The 19,377-nt window shown below is 40.5% G+C and overlaps 1 protein-coding gene across 4 annotated transcripts; it reads right to left on the reverse strand.

Annotated features, from left to right (window-relative positions):
* Positions 1-1,870: 1,870 nt before the first annotated feature.
* On the reverse strand, positions 1,871-17,974 carry RNASEL (ribonuclease L). 4 transcript variants are annotated; one of them, XM_081949285.1, is made up of 7 exons: positions 17,454-17,966; positions 13,300-14,709; positions 11,358-11,449; positions 9,796-9,989; positions 6,175-6,295; positions 5,098-5,255; positions 1,871-3,384 (listed from the first exon to the last, which is right to left on the reverse strand). In XM_081949285.1, the coding sequence occupies exons 2-7, from the start codon at positions 14,681-14,683 to the stop codon at positions 3,252-3,254; spliced, it is 2,082 nt and encodes a 693-aa protein (XP_081805411.1). In that variant the 5' UTR covers positions 14,684-14,709; positions 17,454-17,966; the 3' UTR covers positions 1,871-3,251. The 4 variants fall into 4 exon arrangements, with proteins under 4 accessions (XP_081805411.1, XP_081805409.1, XP_081805410.1 ...); XM_081949283.1 differs by having other exon boundaries at positions 13,300-14,752; positions 17,507-17,965; XM_081949284.1 differs by having other exon boundaries at positions 13,300-14,752; positions 17,454-17,965.
* Between the last annotated feature and the right edge of the window lie 1,403 nt (positions 17,975-19,377).

Here is a 19,377-nt window from a genome sequence, read left to right on the forward strand (position 1 = left end):
ATAAAGTGGTATTAACACTTCACGCGATCTTGATTCTATCCCTGTTTATGTAGCCTAGAATTGTGTTGGCTTTTTTGGCAGCTGTTGCACACTGCTGGCTCATATTTAAATGATTGTCACTAGGACTCCAAGATCCCTTTCACAGTTACTACTGTTGAGCAAGGTACCACCTATACCAGTGATGGCGAACCTTTTTTGGCTCGCGTGCCACAAGTGGGGGGAGCGCAGGGGGGTCGAGTGCGGGTGTGCCGCACCCATAATGCAACGCGTGACCACCCCAGTACGCATGCGCGCAAAACGCGCACCCCCCCCTTTTACATGGTTTTTTTGCCCTCCCCAGGCTCCAGGGGCTTTATAGGAGCCTGGGAAGGGCGAAAAGAGCCTCCCCCAACCCCCCGGAGGCCCTCCGGAGACTTCAGGGACTGTCCAGAGGCTTCCCTGAAGCCTTCGGAGCGCTTAAAACCACCCTCCGAGCAAACCGGAAGTCACTTCCGGTTTGCTCGGAGGGTGGTTTTAAGCGTTCCGAAGGCTTCAGGGACGGTCCTCTGGAGCCTGGGGAAGGCGAAAAATAGCTTTTAAAAAGGTGAACTCAGCTGGCCAGCGCGAGGCGCTAACAGGACAGCGCCTCGCGTGCCCTGACAAATGGCTCCATGTGCCACTTGTGGCACGCGTGCCATAGGTTCGCCATCACAGACCTATACTGTACCTGTGCATTTCGTTTTTGTTGCCTAAATGTAGAACCTTACTCTTTTCACCACTGAATTTCATTTTATTAGATAGTGCCCAATGTTCAAGTTTGTCAAGATCCTTCTGTATCTTTAGCCTATCTTCTGGAGTGTTGGCTATTCCTGCCAGCTTGGTGTCATCTGCAAATTTGATGAGTTCCCCATTTATTCCCTCATCCAAATATTGATGAAAGTGTTGAAGAGTACTGGGCCCAAATCAGAGCCTTAGGGTACTCCACTGCATATTTCCCTCCATGAAAATGCAGTTCCATTGAGGACTACATGTTGAGTTCGGTTGGTCAGCCAGTTACGAATCCATCTGGTGGTGATGCTGTCTAACCCACATTTTTCTACTTTATCTAGTAGTAAGTTATTCTTCTATCCTTCTATTGCCACTCTTGAAAAATTAATGGCATCGATCAAATTAAGATTTTAAAATATTAAAATATTTTTAAATATTCAGGTCTATCCTGGCTTCAGCAACTTAGAATCAGCATCGAGGGAATGTTATTGCTAGGACTCAAAAGTGGTCAAATGCTATTTGGGTTTTGTCTAACCTTGTCCCAGATATGATGAAAATATTCGTAGTCATTAATTCATATTATACAGTGGAGAGATTTGTAACTTAACATGGATTAATAAGAGAAAATCAACTTCCAAGAAAGCAATGAGATTATCTTCTAGGGAGTAAAATTCAGATACACACACACATTTCACTTTTTGAAATGAGACCTTATACGTTATTGAGGTGTAACTCTTTCAATTTGTGTGAAAAAGACAAAGTTTTAAACTGCCCTATTTTGATTTTGTTGGGTTTCTAGGCTGTATTAGAAAACTTTAAAGAATCATCCTAGACTGTTGACTTTCTGCAGTGCAGTGCTTCCTGCAGATGGTATTTACTGTAATTTTGGATGAGCTGCAGAAATAAATAAAAAGGAATTTTCTTCTTTTCAACATGCAATCATTTCTCTTGATAAACATTGGATGGATGTTTTCAACTGTTCAAGTACGGTAAGTGATGAAACAAAAATACAGTTTTGAGTTTACATACACACAAGTTTATTACAGCATAGATTTTCATGACTTTCAGTTTATCATACCACTTGTATATGGCTGACATCACCAATTAGGAATAGATGCATATCCATAGTGATGTAGGCATTATATGTAAAACAATGCAATCAAAGTGAAATTTAATGTGGTAGGTTCAGAGAGTAATAATTACATAATAATTGCAGAGTGCTGCAATGAACTCACAAGAACATCACACAATACCACTGATACTTGACACCAGACAAGCCTAGGATCACTGTGAAAAAATTATTGAAATGAAAGCACTGAAGATCAATAATGTTTGGGAACGTCTGCTGTAGGTGTTGAATATGGACCTTCTTGCATGGACAGTGTTAATTGTTCATGATAGACCAGCCAAGGAGCACAACTAGGAGTATTACCTCTATCTTTATTGCAAAGGTATCTTGTAATTTCTCCCCTCCTTTCTTTTTACACATCAGAATACTAGGGAGAGTTCCTTCTGAAACATTTCCCGTGCCCTCCATCCTTCTGTGGGCCGAGATCTCTTTTACATGCCAGTTGTCCAGTCTATGACTTTTCCTCCTGTCTCCCAAGGACATTTCCACATACCATTACAGTGAGTGACTGGATTCACTTATCATACTACTCTTAGGACACTGGCTTCCCATTCATGCAGCCTGCAGAGCACACTCAGAACTTCAGTGGCAAAAATACTGATTTTTAAGTGCCTCTATAATCCTTAAGCCCAAGTGCACTTAAAACCTGACCGAAGGAATAGCTTAGCCTAGTAAAAAATATGGTTTCAGCTTGCAAAGAAGCAGAAGTATAGGAATAGCTAATGCAGCTCAATAAAGCAGACGTGAAACCTCAAGGGATAGTTGTGAGAATTCTGGCTGCTATGGCTGCATTTGCTGCTATTGGATAAGATAAAGGAGACTCTGGGTTTCAATGAAGGGGTGCTATGGCTACAGGATATCATTAACTGACCAAATGTCTGGCATTTCTTCAACCTTGACAAGTGGGCAGAACGTTGTATTCTGCCCGTGGGGTTACAATAAATGTGCTTGAAAGCAGATTTCTCCACTCACTAAAAACGGTAAGGAGCTTCTTTTGGACAAAAATGGACTTTGAGATATAAACTCCTACATCTGCAGGTCCATTAACAAATACAACATATTAGGTTGGAGAGCAAGTAGATATGCAACTCCACCATGCTTTGGCCAAGGCTGTGGGAACTTAGCGTTGTCAGACCAGATTGCAAATTTGAGAGCTGTATATTTTGCATTATTTGGTTTCTCTGGGGGTACCTTAACTAGCAGTTGTAGTTTGACTAGATTGTCTGTGAGCAAGAGATGGTCTAAAGAAGATTTTCCAGGATGACATACAATATTAACTGCTGATAAAACTGTTGATTGGTTTTAGATAGAAAATATGTAGGTCACATTCATTTATGTCATCAAACATTCAGTGCCGGTTGACCCACGTTACCGGTTATGAAGAATTATTTGGATTCGGAAAATATTTGCTGTAGTCCGAGTTATGCAAATGCTGATAGACATAAATGGTTAAATCTGGAAAGAGGTTCAGAAAATAGTCTGCAGGATCCTGAATTATTTCTCTCACCCTGAAATGAAGGAAAATACGGTTTTTAATATGAACAATAAGCAAGCAACAGTTTGTCCTGGGTTAAAGATGGTGAAGCATAACTAAAACATGAATGCCAACTAAGCAAACAACCCCAAGCAAACAACCTACACCCATTCTTTTCAATGTCTATTCCCCATTGTGTGCTTTCTTATTCATTTGTAATCTCTTCCTCTTGATTGGGTATACATACAAACATTAGTTTTCCCTTGATAATCATCTCAGAACAAAGATAATAAGGTCCTAAGAATTTCCCCCTTTCCGCAGTTTCCTTGAAAATTGAGTTCTAGAAACCTTCCCCGCCATCCAGCTGTTTGGGGACAAATTCTTCTGATGCTGTATGCAAAGGAGCAATTCCTTAATAAAGCTTTTCAAGATCTATTGACACTCTGGTGTCACCCTTACTTTCTTGTTCTTTGAAATCTGTCTTGCAAATTCTAAATTAAGCTTCGAGAGAAGATTGATGGCACCAAAAGGGTAAGCAGGCACCAGGGAAAGGAGGATAAAGCCTTAGAGTCTCAATTTCCTCTCACCCAAAGTTAACAGGCTAGTTCTTAAGCTTGTATAAACATACACATGGGATTTTCAAAATCAAAATTATCTTTTGTTCCCACAGCACATATATTTGTTCCGCACATAATGGACAACCTTGTTTTTTAGAAATACAGGTAGTTCTAGACTTACAACCATTTGTTTAGTGACTGTTCAAAGTTACAATGGCATTGAAAAAAGTGACTTATGACCATTTCTCATACTTATAACCATTGCAGCATTCCCATGGTCACATGATCAAAATTCAGATGCTAGGCAACTGTTTCCATGACATTTGTAGTGTCCCAGGATCATGTGATCATCTTTTGCAACCTTCCGACAAGCAACTCTCTCGTTTAGCAACAGAAAGTTTGGACTCAATTGTGGTCGTAAATCAAGAACTACCTGTACCATATTTTGGAACAGTCTATTGCAACAATCTAGATATTTCTTTGGAGTTGCCCCCAAAAATCTTTCATTTCATTAAGAAATGAAAGAGGTTACAGGACATGCAATGTCAATTATTAGAATTTTTCCTTTCCTTTCTCTCCCCCCTCCCACCCCTAAAAAGACCCCTTTCTATTCCAAACTAATTAACAAATGTCCCACTTGGGATTTTATCTTAGGTTCAGTTGCCTGTCTTCTAAACCAGGGGTCTCCAACCTTGGCAATTTTAAGATTTGTAGACTTCAACTCCCAGAGTTCCTCAGTCAACTTCACTGGCCAAGGTTGGTGACCCCTGTTCTAAACTACATTAGAGTTTACATTATGAACATTTGTTATCATCAGAAAGACATGAATAGCATAGGCGGGATTGGAATCTAAAACTCTTGGGGAAATGGCTTCTAATAGCATTCTGAAATCTGTGACTACTATCTGATTTTAGTAATAGTTGCTGTTGGCTCCAAGAGCAATTCCGAGTCCACCATATAGGAAGAATTGTCATTCTTCTGAATTTTTTTCCCTCTTTTGCATGGAAAATGACAGATTTCTCTGCAGTTGGATATGATCAATGAAGATGTAGGTTTGTGACTTATCATTCTTGCAGGTTTGTATTCTAGTTACCATAAAAGAAAAAGGAGAAGCAAAGGTTGCCAGCCAACAAATGCAATGTACAGTAGATCGTTTCAGAGATACATAATTTAGACAAATATTTACTTACTCATCAGGCTTTTCACTGTAGTGTTCTCTCATATTCCTAATCAACTTTAATAAATCTACTACACCAGGGCCATATGCTCTTTTGCCCTTCTTGTTGTTCTTCTTGTTGCCTTTATCTTTGCCCGGAAAAAGCATAGAGTCCAATACTTTTTCATCAATCTGAAAAAAAATGCAATATTCTGGTCAGTTATTGGTCCATAAAACTCACTCTTTGCAACTCAGTGGATATAACAATGTTGGTTTCTGGGTGAGGATTTATGGCAGACTAGACATCCCTGAAGGAAGGACATTGTAACATTTTATAGGTAAAAATTAATAGGAAAACAAAATGGCTAATTTATTGTGAGATACTAGAATTTTGTCAAGCGGAGTACAACTTCTTACAGAGATATATATTTGCAATGATTTTCTTATCTACAGTTATTAGAAAGATTTAAAGTATACAAAAGACCTGCACCTGAAATAGAATTGTGTATAAATAAGGAACATTTAATTGCTAAACTGTATGTAGTTTTTCTAAAATTTGAAACAGAAGAACAAGTAAAAGGATGTATGACAATTTGGTTATAATATACAGATGGAACACTGGGAAATATGTGGTTGAAAAGATTAGAATTTAGGCTATGTTATACCAATAGAGAAATTGATCCAGAATGTAAAAAGGCACTTCAACTTTATGTTGGAAATGTGAACAACAAGAAGGGTAATCTTATCATGCTTGATAGACATGTAAAAAAGCTAGAAAACTTTGGATTCAAATTCACACACCGATTCATAGAATTTTAAAGATTACTATACAAGTGGAGTTGAATCCAGGTCTCCCTGATCGACATCCAACTTTTAACCTCTGCATACATTGTCTCTCAATAATGGATATTGACTAAACATACCTATGATAAACTGTTCATTTGAGACTTTGGCTGTTTGTCACTAGCAGAAGCTGGCATCAAACCTGTTAGCTAGCAGAGCCAGCTCCAAAAAAAGGCAAAAACTGGATGCAGAAATCAATAAAATAGAAGCATAAAAGTGGAAGATGCAAAATGGTTCCTAACTTTTTTTTCTTTGTTCAATAGATTACCTTTGTTTCCCAGTCCATGAAAGGATCATTCGTACATTTCAAAGCAATCAGAATGTCATCTTTATTTGTTGTATAAGCCGTACGTATCTCATTCCCGATGTCTCCTAACACCCTGTACTTTCTGTAGAAGAAAAGGCAATTTTAAGAAATGGGAGTACATTACTACTCCCAAGTGGTGTGGATGATATACTTTGCATATTAACTTCAAAGTTAGGAAGTGACTGCAGGTAGTTTGGATAGCATATTGTGGGTTCTCTCATAAAAGAGCTGCCAACAATACCTGCATTGTTAGAAAAATAACTATCTTAGTTGGACAAGGCTACCACCACTCATTTGTTAGAAACCCTTCTATCCCTCTAAATTGGCGTGGTGTTCTTTACCCTCCTCAATAGATTTGTGTTGGCTTTCTGGGTAAGCACAACCTCCAAACTGATCACTATGCCTATATTCTATTTTAATTTTTGAGGGTGTTAGTGGGATTACCCATTGCCCAACAATGTACTTGAAAGTAAACATAATGCTCTTAATGAAGAGAATATATTTTATTGACAGAGAGAGAGGGAGGGAGAGAGAGGGGGGAAAGAGAGAGAGAGAGAGAGAGAGAGAGAGAGAGAGATGCTTCTGGTCATGTCAGTATTGCTTCTGGTCATGCCATCCCAATTTTCCCTTGGGATGTTTGCCAGCTCCCTGTAATATTATCTTTACCTTGTTTCCAGTGAGTGAGACAGCCATATGTCATCCTTAGCTCTACTATTATTTTTCCCCTAAAACTAATGTAATCAGTGTCAGCCACAAGTTATGTAAGGTCTGCTGGCTTTGTCACTCATTTCTTAGGAACAAAGGCAATCAACAGCTAATTCCATAGCACTGTGGCTTTCTGCTTGACCTGAGGATGAGTAAAGAGCACTATAATACAGCAGTGGGAAAAGCCCTTAGGCTTTAGAAGTTAGATGGAATCAAACATTGTCTTCATAAATCCTATGGTCTGTTTTGCGATGGGGTTTTGTCGGAAGGGAGGATATTTCACAGTATCAGAATAATTGAGTTGGAAGGGACCTTGGAAGTCCTCTAGCTCAATCCACTATTCAAGCAGGAGACCCTATACCTGTCAGCCTTCAGATTCAGGTTAATGTCAGGGTTCCAAATAGCATCCAAAAGTAAATCGGAGTCCAAGGCAAAGTATTGCTCAAAGTTCCAATTTATTAAGAGAGCCATATTGGCACATCTGGGAAAACCCGAATCTGAAGGCTTCCCAGTTTTCCCACCCAGCGGAGCCTCGTCCTTCTTTTTAAGCAGGCGATCTTTAAGCAGGCGATCTTCGGCTGCTGCACAAGCCGCGCTGCCTTCTTCTCTCTGATAGCTGCCTGCTTAAAAAGAAGGACGAGGCTCCGCTGGTTCGGAGCCCATCCGCGGGGGGGGGAGGGATCCCCCTCGCGTTCCTCATCTTCCCGGATGGGCTGGTAAGGGGACCGAAAAGGTTGTTCTCCAGTTGGGACGGAGAGAGGGACAGGCAGACAGAGACACAGAGAGAGACACATACACACACACATACACACACAGAGTGAGTGATTGAGTGAGTGACAGACAGACAGACAGACAGACACACACATATACACACAGAGTGACAGACAGAGAGGAAGGGAGAAGAAACACAGAGAGAGAGGGAGGGAGGGAGAGTGAGAGACAGACAGACACACAAGCAAGGCAGCCCCCCCCCCCCCCCCCGCAGAAGAAGGAACAGGAGAGGAGTTCGCGCCAAACGCCTCTGCAGATGATCTTAAAAACCTGCGAGGTTGCTTTCGGAGGGGAAAGACGGGCAGCTGTGCAAAGGCTTGTTTTAAAGCTGCAGGCTCCAAGGCTGCAGGTGCCCAGGGAGGGCGGCAGGGGCAAATGCTGCTGCCTGCCCCCTCCCAAAGCAACATCGCAGGTTTTCAAGATAGTTCGGACAGGTGTTTTTTAAAAAGAAAACCCTGAAAAAGCCGCAAGATCTGGAGAGAGATCCGGCCAGCCCGAGAAGACATTTCTGAGAAGAGATCTCGCCATTTTTTGCATCGGGGCATGCTGCAGGGGTGGGTGGGAAGTGAAGACCTTTTTCAGCTGGCGCAAAGGACTTCCCCGGACTTGCTTTAGTGAGTATGGGCCCGCACCTCCACCACCACCAATCCGGAAAAGGTCTTTGTTCCCTCTCTCTTGCAGCAAGCCCCGATGCAAAAAAACGCCAAGGACCTGCGAGTGAGTGACAGGGGCGAGGCTTCCGGGTTCATTGACCAACCAGCAGAAACCCACCACTGCCCAGGTGGCTACATTCGGCCTATAAGACGCACCCAGATTTTCACCCTCTTTTTTGGAGTAAAAAAGTGCGTCTTATAGGGCGAAAAATACACTTGTAGATAGATGATAGATAGATAGATAGATAGATAGATAGATAGATAGATAGATAGATAGATAGATAGATAGATAGATAGATAATAGATAGATAGATAATAGATAGATAGATAGATGATAGATAGATAGATAGATAGATAGATAGATAGATAATAGATAGATAGATAGATAGATAGATCGATAGAGAGAGAGAGAGAGAGAGAGAGAGAGAGAGAGAGAGAGAGAGAGAGAGAGAGATAGATAGATAGATAGATAGATAGATACTATAGAGCAACAAAGATGATTAGGGGACTGGAGACTAAAACATATGAATAACACAAACACACACACATACACACACACATATTAATACATTTAAGATATATGGAAGAACAAGAGGGAGATTTGGAACTAAAGGGCGGTAGTAAAAGGTATGTGTAAACAATATGAAACAATGAAAATGAAATGTAATAACTATGAGTAATAATATTGTCTATTTGTATTGAAATGTATGATACCCAGGTATCACACTATTCACACACTGATAAATAGTAAAAAAAAAATGATGGGAAAAAAAGAAATAGAAATTGGAGTTGCAAGGACATGATTTGGGATTTGCATCTAAAGCACCTTGGTACACCTTTGCTTTCTTTTAGCACAGTTATTCTACTGTACATCTTCTATTAAATTTATATGGTCCCCAACTTCCAGTGACTCTTTATTATGGTGATGTGGAATTCTAGGATTAGTTTCAGTTTAGAGTTGGCAACTCTACATTGACAAGATAGGGAAACTGGCATTTGATTGGTTTTATGTTTGTCATTCATTTCTGTTTGCTTCTTCTTTGGTGATAGAAATGGTGTGATTGCCTTAAATTCAGAGTTATCTTTCACAGACGTATCACAATCAGTATCCTGAGTTAGTATTTTGAGAACTAGCCACATTTAATGACTTTTAATGCCAATTTTGCTTTCATGTCTGTAGCATGCTCATCACCGTAGCTTAAATGTAATAACTTATTGAATGAGTAATAATATTCTTGTGAGCCATCTCATCCTTGCAAACAAAATACAATGGGGCAATTGTGGTAGCAACTTTTTGTCTATATTAATTGCACTGTTCTCAACAATATCCAGCCATTGAGATGATAAAATAAATTATAATCCATGTAATCAATTCCTGGAATTCAGTGCTAAGGACATTTTTTCAGAAATTTAAAAGATCTGCAATGAACAGATTGCATAATTTCAGACTTACGTCTCCTTGGGCCAGAAATATGGATGATAGAGCTGCATTTCCAGACTATCATCTAGGATAGTTTGGTCAGAGAGTTTTCTTCGGAGGTCTTCAATTTCCCTATGCTCCTTTACAGTCTCTGGACATTCTGGAGGCAAATGTTCAAAGTCCAGCTGACCTCTCATCACAACATACAGGATAAGTTTTTGGAGACCCTGTGTGCACAAACAAATGTCTATATCCAGAACAATTAGAGCAGATTTTCTTCTTTAACCTATAGCTACAGATGGGTTTCCTTAGGACAGTAAGTCCTGTGTCCAGATTGTAGCTAGTTCATCTTAGCTAATACAGGAAGTACCAAGCATACCCATCACCAAATAGTAAAATTATAACTTGTAAGTTATGATATGCTTTGTTCCACAGACTAAGTGGACAATTTAAATGAAATAGTGTTGTAGCTTTCCCAAAATGGTCACTCTAGTGAGATTTACATCAGCAAAAGGATGACTAGCAGAACTGTAGATTTGAAAAAAAAAAAGTCGATTTATTTTTAAAATGGAACCCCATATCTAGTTTGTATTTTAGAAATAGATCTAAGTATAACCAGGTATGTGAGTTTTTCAGAAATAAAAATATCATAACATGTATTAGGTTTTTATGGGAAAATCTTCTGTAGACCAGAACCAATATTGCATTTTTTTCTTGTTCTTTGGAGATTATAATTACTGTATTTTTTGGACTATAAGATGCACCGGAGTATAAGATGCACTAAGATTTCAAAGAGGTAAACAAGAAAAAAAGTGTTTGGCCTCCCCGGCCCCCAGGAGTACTCTGCAGGTCTCCCAAACCCTCTGCGTGTTCCGTTGTTTGCAAAACGGGGCATACAAAGGGTTTGGGAGGCCTGCAGAGTGCTTCTGGGGAATGGAGAGAGCAAAAACAGCACTCCTGGGGGGGGGGTGGGAAGCCAAAAATGGCCCACTGTTTTTCACAAAAATGGGCGCAAAGAGCGTTTGGAAGACCTGCAGAGTGCTTGTTAGGGCTAGGGAGGGCAAAAACGCTGTTTTTGAAAAAAATGGGCCCGTTTTTGGTCTCCCAAACCCCCCAGGATCACTCTGCAGGTGTCCCAAACCCTCTGCGTGCCCCGTTTTTGCGAAAAACAAGCCTGTTTTTGGCAAAAATGTGACACACAGGACGGGATTTCCGGAGGCCAAAAATAGCTGTATTTGGTATATAAGATGCACCAACATTTCCACCCTCTTTTAGGGGAGGAAAAAGTGTGACTTATAGTCCGAAAAGTACAATGTTTTAGTTTTAATTGTTTTTAGGGTTTTTAGCCTCATATTTATTCTTCTGTACAGTACTCTTAATTTTAACCTCCTCCACATACATACATATATTTATAGTTCTATTTATATTTGTATTTTATCTGTGATTTATTGTGGACTGTACACCGCCCCGAGTCCCTTTTTGGGAGAGGGGGCGGTTTAGAAATGTGAATAAATAAATAAATAAATAAAATAAACAGTATATTTAACATTCTGCAGAATGTAGAAGATTGGAGACAGATAAAGATAGTTATTTACCTGTAGATCTTCTGAGATTACAGAACATTTTGTATCATCAGTTATTTCTCTGCTCTTATCAAAGTCTGCTAGGAAAATCTTGCCAGTGACATCTAACAAAGTAAAAAAGAAATATTGTCTTATTTAATTCAGCCTAATACACAAGTGAGTTAATCTACTTAAAATATGAAATCATTATTGCAGTGTTATGAGAATATACTATCCTTGGGCTTTGTCCAAGAGAAGCTTGTGAATTTTTATATTTACTTTTGATTAAATGTAGATTTATTTTTACTTGTTTATTTGTAAAATTTATTAGCTGCCCATCTTGCCACACAATAACTCTGGGCACCTTACAATATTAGCCTAGACCAGAGATGGTGAACCTTTTAAACACTGAGTGCCCAAACTATGCACGCATGCCCAAACTGAAAGATGTGCACGCACATGCGAACATGTGCATGCAAGGACATTCATGAGCGTGTTCATGTGCAGACATGCACAAGGACATGCGCGCATGCATGCGTAGTAGAGACCCAAAGACCAGGGGGAGCTGAAGCATCCCAACACCAGCAGCAAGGCAAGAGGCAAGATCTTTTTCTTTTGGGAGCTTCTGTTTCATTGTTTGCAGGGAAACAGAAGCTCACAAAAGAAACGCCACAGAGATCTTACCTGGGGCGACGGTGCGCATGCCAGTAGAGAGGGCTCTGTGTGCCACCTCTGGCACGCATGCCATAGGTTCACCATCACAGGCTTGGACAATTTAATATAAACAGTTTTTAATAAAAAAGCTACTTTCAAACCATACAGGAATCAGTTCTGCTCAGACAATAACAATTTTAACTTGATTTTTCTCTCCAGGCCCTTCAGTCTTATTCTGAGAATCCAGATTTTGATGGATGGGTTGGGATGATCCAGATTTTGCAGAAGGGATGGGAGAAATATTCTTGCACTGAAAGGAACATTCCCACCAGCAGTTAACCAATTCGATTTCACACAGAGTTAATGAAGCTGTTCTGTTTTCACTAACTACGATGAAAAAACAACCCTAGTTTAGGCTTTCTTTCATTTTTATCTTTTATTACTCGCAGTGTCACATTGTCATCACGCGATGTATCGTGACTTTTTCACTCTTTGCTAAACAGGGGATGGGCGTGGCCAGCACGTGACGCATCCGGCCTATGGACACGCAAGTTTGACACCCCTGTTTTATTGGATTGATTGCAATTTCCTTGATTGTTGTGATCTGCCCAGATTATTGGGCCGCATCAGCTAAGGGATGAGGGAAGGGAGTTTACTCTTCTTTTCCATTCTAATGAGCTCAGAATGGGTGAGCCTCCTCAGCCAACGTAGATATGAAAGGCTTTTTCTGTTCATGTATAAAACATAGGATGCCTGAGTGGAACTGAATCTGAATTGAAGGATTGTACAGAAAAATAAATCGTTGTTGACTTCCCCTCACCATGCAGTCACTACAGGCAGTTTCTTCCTAAAACCAAATCATTGCCAATATTGGTTTTAGAATGGAGGGAAAGCTCCTGATGGAAGGCAGCATGATGGGGAGCAGTCATCACCTCTTCTCAACCTTTCAACCTTCAACTACAAAATTGAGAACTTGTCCTTTCCTTTCTAAACCTTCATTTCACAGAACTGTTGGAGGAGAAGGAAATCATCAACTTTCATGGGGTACTGAAATGTTCTTTTTTGGTACAGATGACCAGAGAAAACTACCTTGGGGTGACTCTGGGACCTTTTTAAATGATAAGCAGTTTTGACACTTACGTTGATGAAATTGTTAATTGTTTGCTAAAGTGCCAAGCTGGGACTTTGTAACATTATATAGGGAAGGCTAAAAAACAACAACACTCTTGGCAACAAAAGTTCTGCTATTCCATATATAACCCATAAAGTTTAAATGGATTACTCCGGAATAAATGGGCAGACTGCCAAAGAAAACACCAACCTATCAAAATGTTACTTGGGTGTAGTTCCTGATGGCCAAATCCAGATTCATGAAGTTCATTTACAGCCTGAAATATTATTTTAAGAATCTCTTTGCTTTCCATAGTTGTGTTGTTTTCTTCCTTGAAGTACTCTTGAAGATTCTTTTCGCACAAGGAGAGGCACAGGTAGAGACAGGACTTCCACTCTTCCCAGCCACAAATTTTCATCAGGTATTTGCTGGTGTGGCATTTTTCGAGGCATACTTTTTCTCGCTTGGCATTTTCTGCAGCCTTCCAGAATACCTTCACAGCCACCTCTTTGCCATCATAGAATCCCAGGTAGATCCCTCCTTGGGTGGTCTTCTGGATCCATAAATCTTGATATTGAAAGATCTTGAGCTTGCCAATCATAGGACGATGCATTCGATTAAGTTTCTGGAGTTTTGATTTCCAGCGATTGCTAGAGAATTCCTTATGTATTTCTGGCTGCCTTGGACTGTCCAGCGATTCGTATTTCTGAAGAAGTTCTATCATATCGAATTGGTAATTTCTACGGGCAATATCCAGGACATCATCATCTACTCTTACTCCTTTTTCACATAGTAGCTTTGCTATTGCTTTATTTTTCTTCTTCACTGCTACATGCAATGCTGTTTCGTTATTTTCATCAGCATCATCAAGATCAACTTCATCTAATTTTAATATGGCCTTCACAAGATCCAGGCTTTCCTTTTCAACAGCCAATATGAGCACTGTTTTCCCATTTACATCTCTCTTATTGGCATCAATGTTGTTTTTCAAAAGGAAAAGGGCCGAGTCTTCTCTGTCTTTATTCCAGTCTTTGGAATAAAGAGCATGAATCAATGCATTTCCATCTTGATTGTCACAGATATTTACATCAGCACCCATTTCCTCAACCAAGATTTTGACCAGAGCAAAATGGCCATGACTGGCAGCATCCATTAGAGCTGTTGCACCTCCTTTTTTCACAGCCTTTTTAATCTCATCAACTTCACGGCGCTGATTTACATCTGCCCCATTCTTATATAAAAATTCCAGGGCCTCCTCCTGCCCATAACAAGCAGCCTCCATGAATGCGGTGAAGCCATTGATGTCATACTCATTAATACATGAGCCTTTATCAAGAAAAAGTTTCAAAAGCTTCACATTACCTACCACTCCTGCTAAAATAAAAGGTGTAGCACCATTATCCTTCCTAGCTAATGGATCAGCCCCATTTTCCAGTAGAAAGTTAACAATCTCTTCAGAATTTCTTTGTACAGCACTATGGAGAGGTGTCCAGCCAAATTCCATCTTTGCATTAATATCTGCTCCATCTTCCAACAGCTGTCGAACAAGCTTAAGATCACCTTTTTTCACAGCACTATTTAATTTTGCTGCCATGGTTTCTCTGCAGGCTTCTTTCAGTTCTCAAAAAAGAGGATTATATTAGATTTCCAGGTATTCCTATTACTGTATAACATAAACATGTACACAGTTATGGAGACATCAACAGTTTGTTTTAATGAATGAAAGAACTATTCCTATGTAGAGGAGAATTCTTAGAAACATCTGACTGATCATTATTACAAACAAAATACTGAATGAACTGCGTAATCAGATGTATATTTTAGGCTCTATTCAGAAATGTCACTATGTTCAATAGGCCTTATTGCCATAACATTTATGACTCCAGTCTAAATTAGATTCTGGAAGATGAATCCCAGAGTAGCATTATGACATTGTTATGCTAAGAACAATCACCTTAGCAGGGTTACTCAGCTTAGGGGAAGGGGGAACGCAACACACCATAAACATACAAATACAGTACTGTGCAAAAGTGTTAAGGCAGTTGTTCAAAAATGCTGAAAATTAAGAATTTTTTCAGAAATAGAATTGTTAATAGTTTATTTTCATCAATTAATAAAATGGAAAGCAAATGAACAAAAGAAAAAACCAAATAAAATCCCTTTGCCTTCAAAACAGCATCAAATGAGGGGTTTTGTAGGATTAGAGATGGGTAGTATGATTAACCAATTATACCAAGCAGGGGCTAATGATTGTCAATTTCATATGTAAGTTGAAACACAGTCATTAACTGAAACAGGAACACCTTCACCCAAACTGGGTGAAGAAGAGCCAAACTCTTCTACGGTGAGGGTGTGGAAGACAGAATCCACACGATGTCACAGGTCGTACATCTTGGTACATACATCATGGTGCTCCTGAGTACAGGAGCAAGACAAAAGATATTTATACTGCCTCAGCAAAGCAAATATTTCAAAGTAGACCAAAATTTCAACATGTGCTATTCAAGCTCTTTTGAAGAAGCACAAAGAAACATTGAGGACTGCAAATGCAGTGGTCAGCCAAAGAAACTTAATGCAGCAGATGAAAGACATATTATGCTTACTTCCCTTCGACATTGGAAGATGGCCAACAGTGCCATCATTACAGAAATGTCAGAAACAAGTGGGACCCAGATACATCCATCTATTTCCTGAAAAGTCTGGACAGAAGTGATATTCATGGAAGAATTGTGGCCAAAAAGCCATACCTCCAACATGGAAACAAGGCTAAGTGACTCAACTATGCATGAAAACATAGGAATAAGGTTCAGAAAAATGGCAGCAAATGCCCTGCACTGATGAGTCAAAATCCGAAAGATTTGGCTATAGCAGGAGGCAATTTGTTTGCCGAAGGGATGGAGATTGGTACAATAATAAGGCAACAGTGAAGCATGGTGGAGATTCCTTGCAAGTTTGGGGCTGCATTTCTGCAAATAGAGTTGGAGATTTGGTGTCCTCAATGGTGTCCTCAATGCTGAGAAATACAGGCAGATACTTATCATTGCTATACCATCAGGGAAGTGTATGATTGTCCCCAAATTTATTCAGCAGCAGGACAATGATCCCAAACATACAGCCAATGTCACTATCTTCAGTATAAAGAAGAACAAGAAGTCCTGGAAGTGATGATTTGCTCCCCACAGAGCCCTGATTGCAACATCATTGAGTCTGTTTGGTATTACATGAAGAGACAGAAGGATCTCAGGCAGCCTTACACCCACAGATCTGTGGTTAGTTCTCCAAAGTGTTTGGAACAACCTTGAAGGAACCTTGCTGAGTTCCTTCAAAAACTATGTGCAAGCATACCTAGAAGAATTGATGCTGTTTTGAAGACAAAGGATGGTCAGACCAAATATTAATTTGATTTGGATTTCTCTTCTGTTCATTTACTTTCCATTTAAATCTATTTTTGAAAGCATCCTTAATTTACAGCATTTTTGCACAACGGCTTAACATTTTGGGCATTACTGTATAAATAAAGTATAAAAACAGGATTCATCCAACATCTCCTGTCTCCTAGGATTGTGAAGCAACGGTTTTAGATTTCCTGCCAGCTTGAGACCTCTTTGCTACAAGAAGTCTTCATTTAATGATGACCTCCTTTAGCAACTTTTCAGTTACTATGGTGATGAATGGCTAATTTTCTGACTAATCCTTGCATTTACAACCTTTGCAAGTATGTAGAACAAAAGAAAACTTGAAGTAGGATCATAAGTAGTCACTTAGTGACTGCTTCACATAATGACTGAGTTGCCAATCTAAATTGTGATTGCCAAAGACAACTGCATTTGTACCGTACCTGTCTTTGCAACTTTATGGAATCTACTCCTTAAACTTAACCTGGTTGTTGATATATTTCATTTCATAGCCCAGCTCTGTTTCACATGGAACACATCTGAAGCCAAATACTACATTTTAGTAAACCAACCCTGCGCGATTATATTCCAGCACACTCCCTAATTCCTCTTGGCCCTGCATTATTTAATGTTCAGAGGAACTATAACTCAGTGGCAGAGTTTATTATTTTCCTGCAGGTTTCGGTTTCCTAAATCCTGCCCAATGATATCTATCTTGGCATTTTTGTTCAGCTATTGAGTCCTTCTCAATACCCATTTACCTAAAGGAAGAACTCAGGTTATTTCTAAATTAAATAGGTATAAGATTATTCTCCTGACAATTATTGGATCGATTTAATCCATGTCGAGCAGTTTGCGTGGTAAAACTAACCAATTCGACTTTTGCTCACTAAATTCAGCCACAGCACCAGAATATATCTTTCTTTTCTACCAGTTCTGACACCGATCCGCTCTCTGATTTCAACCTACCTCTAATCCCCTGCGCGTGCAGATGCTTTCCTGCCTAACAAACAAAAGGATACAGTGATGAGCGACGTTAAGAGGGGCATTAACTTCCCCTGTTGAATTTTCCTACGGAGCGCTTCTTAAAAACACCTTCTCTCTCGGAGCGTGGGGTGGGGGAGAGGGAGGGAAGGCGACCCAAAACCTCGCCATTCGCCCCTCTTCCATCGAGGCCCTGTTTATCCGAGACTCTTCGTTCCTCTAAGCCTGACCCTCTTCCATAAAGCGTTCGCCATCAACTGCTTTCTCTTTCTTTCTTTCTTCCTCCTTCCTCTTTCCCCTTTTGCGTAGCAGCCTCTTGAGGCGTATTGGCTCAACGCGAAGGCAGTAGCGAAGGAGGGGAGCAATTCTCCTAGGCTCGGGCTTCTTTTCCCGACAAGCAGATTCTTTTTTTTTCCCCCGCTGGCCCAGTTCTGACTTCTGGAGGTGGCGGTCCAAGGTCTTGGAAAAGGCTGTGGCTGGTAGAAGAGAGGCGGATTGTGGGAGGAGAAAAGAGGAACGAAATTTTCGAAAGTGAAAGAGTTTCAGAGGACGCGAACGAACGGGCGGAGCGTCGGGAGCCGTCCATTCACTGTCCAGCTCTGTCCCGTTCTGCAACTTGCAAGATTAGAAACGATGGGGCTTGCAGGTTAGAGGGACAGGAGAAAAAGATTTCAGACTCGGATCCCTTTAAATATATACCGTATATATTTAGTGGGCACAAGATGTGCGGAGCAAAACGGAATTCCCCGCATAACACCAACTTAGTGCAAATAAATCGAACCAACTAAAATCGCCAGACAAGCATAACTAAGATGGGTCTCTCCGATGAGATTCCCCCACCCCACCCCCACCATAGAGATCCCATCGTTTTGGCCCAAAATTCAGTATTGGAAATTTCTAAATAAGTTATACCGCCCTAATTCATAGTCACACACGATTAGGAAGTTTTGCACCAAGTTGAGAGAGGAGGATATATAATTTCCACAGCCATTATGTTCTGACCTCACTGGACAAAAAACCATGCAGTACTTCACAAGTGTGAGGCAACAACTGCTCAGGCAGGACTAAGAAAAGTCATGTTACTCTACTGTCCGGAAGTGGGCTCCATGTTTTTCTACCTTGCACCCTGTAAGTGGGTGTCTTTGACTTTAACTCCTATAACTTCTAGTTACCCTGAAATTTGGCATAGGATTGGGGATGGCTGTAATAAAAGTCAAAATCTGAATAAAGTGGTGTTCCTTAAGATGGTACCTCCAGATATGTTGGATTCAGTCAGTATAGAGCAGTGATGGCGAACCTATGGCACGCGTGGCACGCGGAGCCATTTGTCAGGGCACGCAAGGCGCATCCTATAAAGCCTCTGGAGCCTGGGGAGGGTGAAAAAAGCATGTAAAAATGGGGGGTCGCGCCTGTTGTGCGTGCATGCGCACTGGGGGTCGCACATTGCATTATGGGTGTGGCACACCCACACACGACCCTCCTGCGCTCCCCCCACTTGTGGCACGCGAGCCAAAAAAGGTTCGCCATCTCTGGTATAGAGCAATACTAAAAGCATATTGGAAGGCCCCGGATTGAAGAAACCCCCAGGTAACGTATGAAATACAGGAGATATATAGACAACTGAAATATCCCAGAATGACCTAATTTGGCCTTCACTGAATACTTAGTATTGCCTCATTGCAGGTATTGTTATTTCATCGTCGTGGTTCAATCACAATTAAATGAATCTTCTCTCGTCGCATCCTCTCTCCCATGTGGGTGAGAGATCCTAAGATGGTCCATCCTTAGAAATGGATTCCTCAATGCTCTGGGGAATTGTCCAAAAACCAAAGTTGATGGTCCATTGATGTCTATAGAACAGTGGCCCACAACGTTTTAGGCACCAGGGACCGGTTCCATGGAGAGAGGT

This window comes from Natrix helvetica (genome assembly GCF_964273705.1).
Source record: "Natrix helvetica genome assembly, chromosome: 3".
NCBI classification, from domain to species: Eukaryota; Metazoa; Chordata; class Lepidosauria; order Squamata; family Natricidae; genus Natrix; species Natrix helvetica.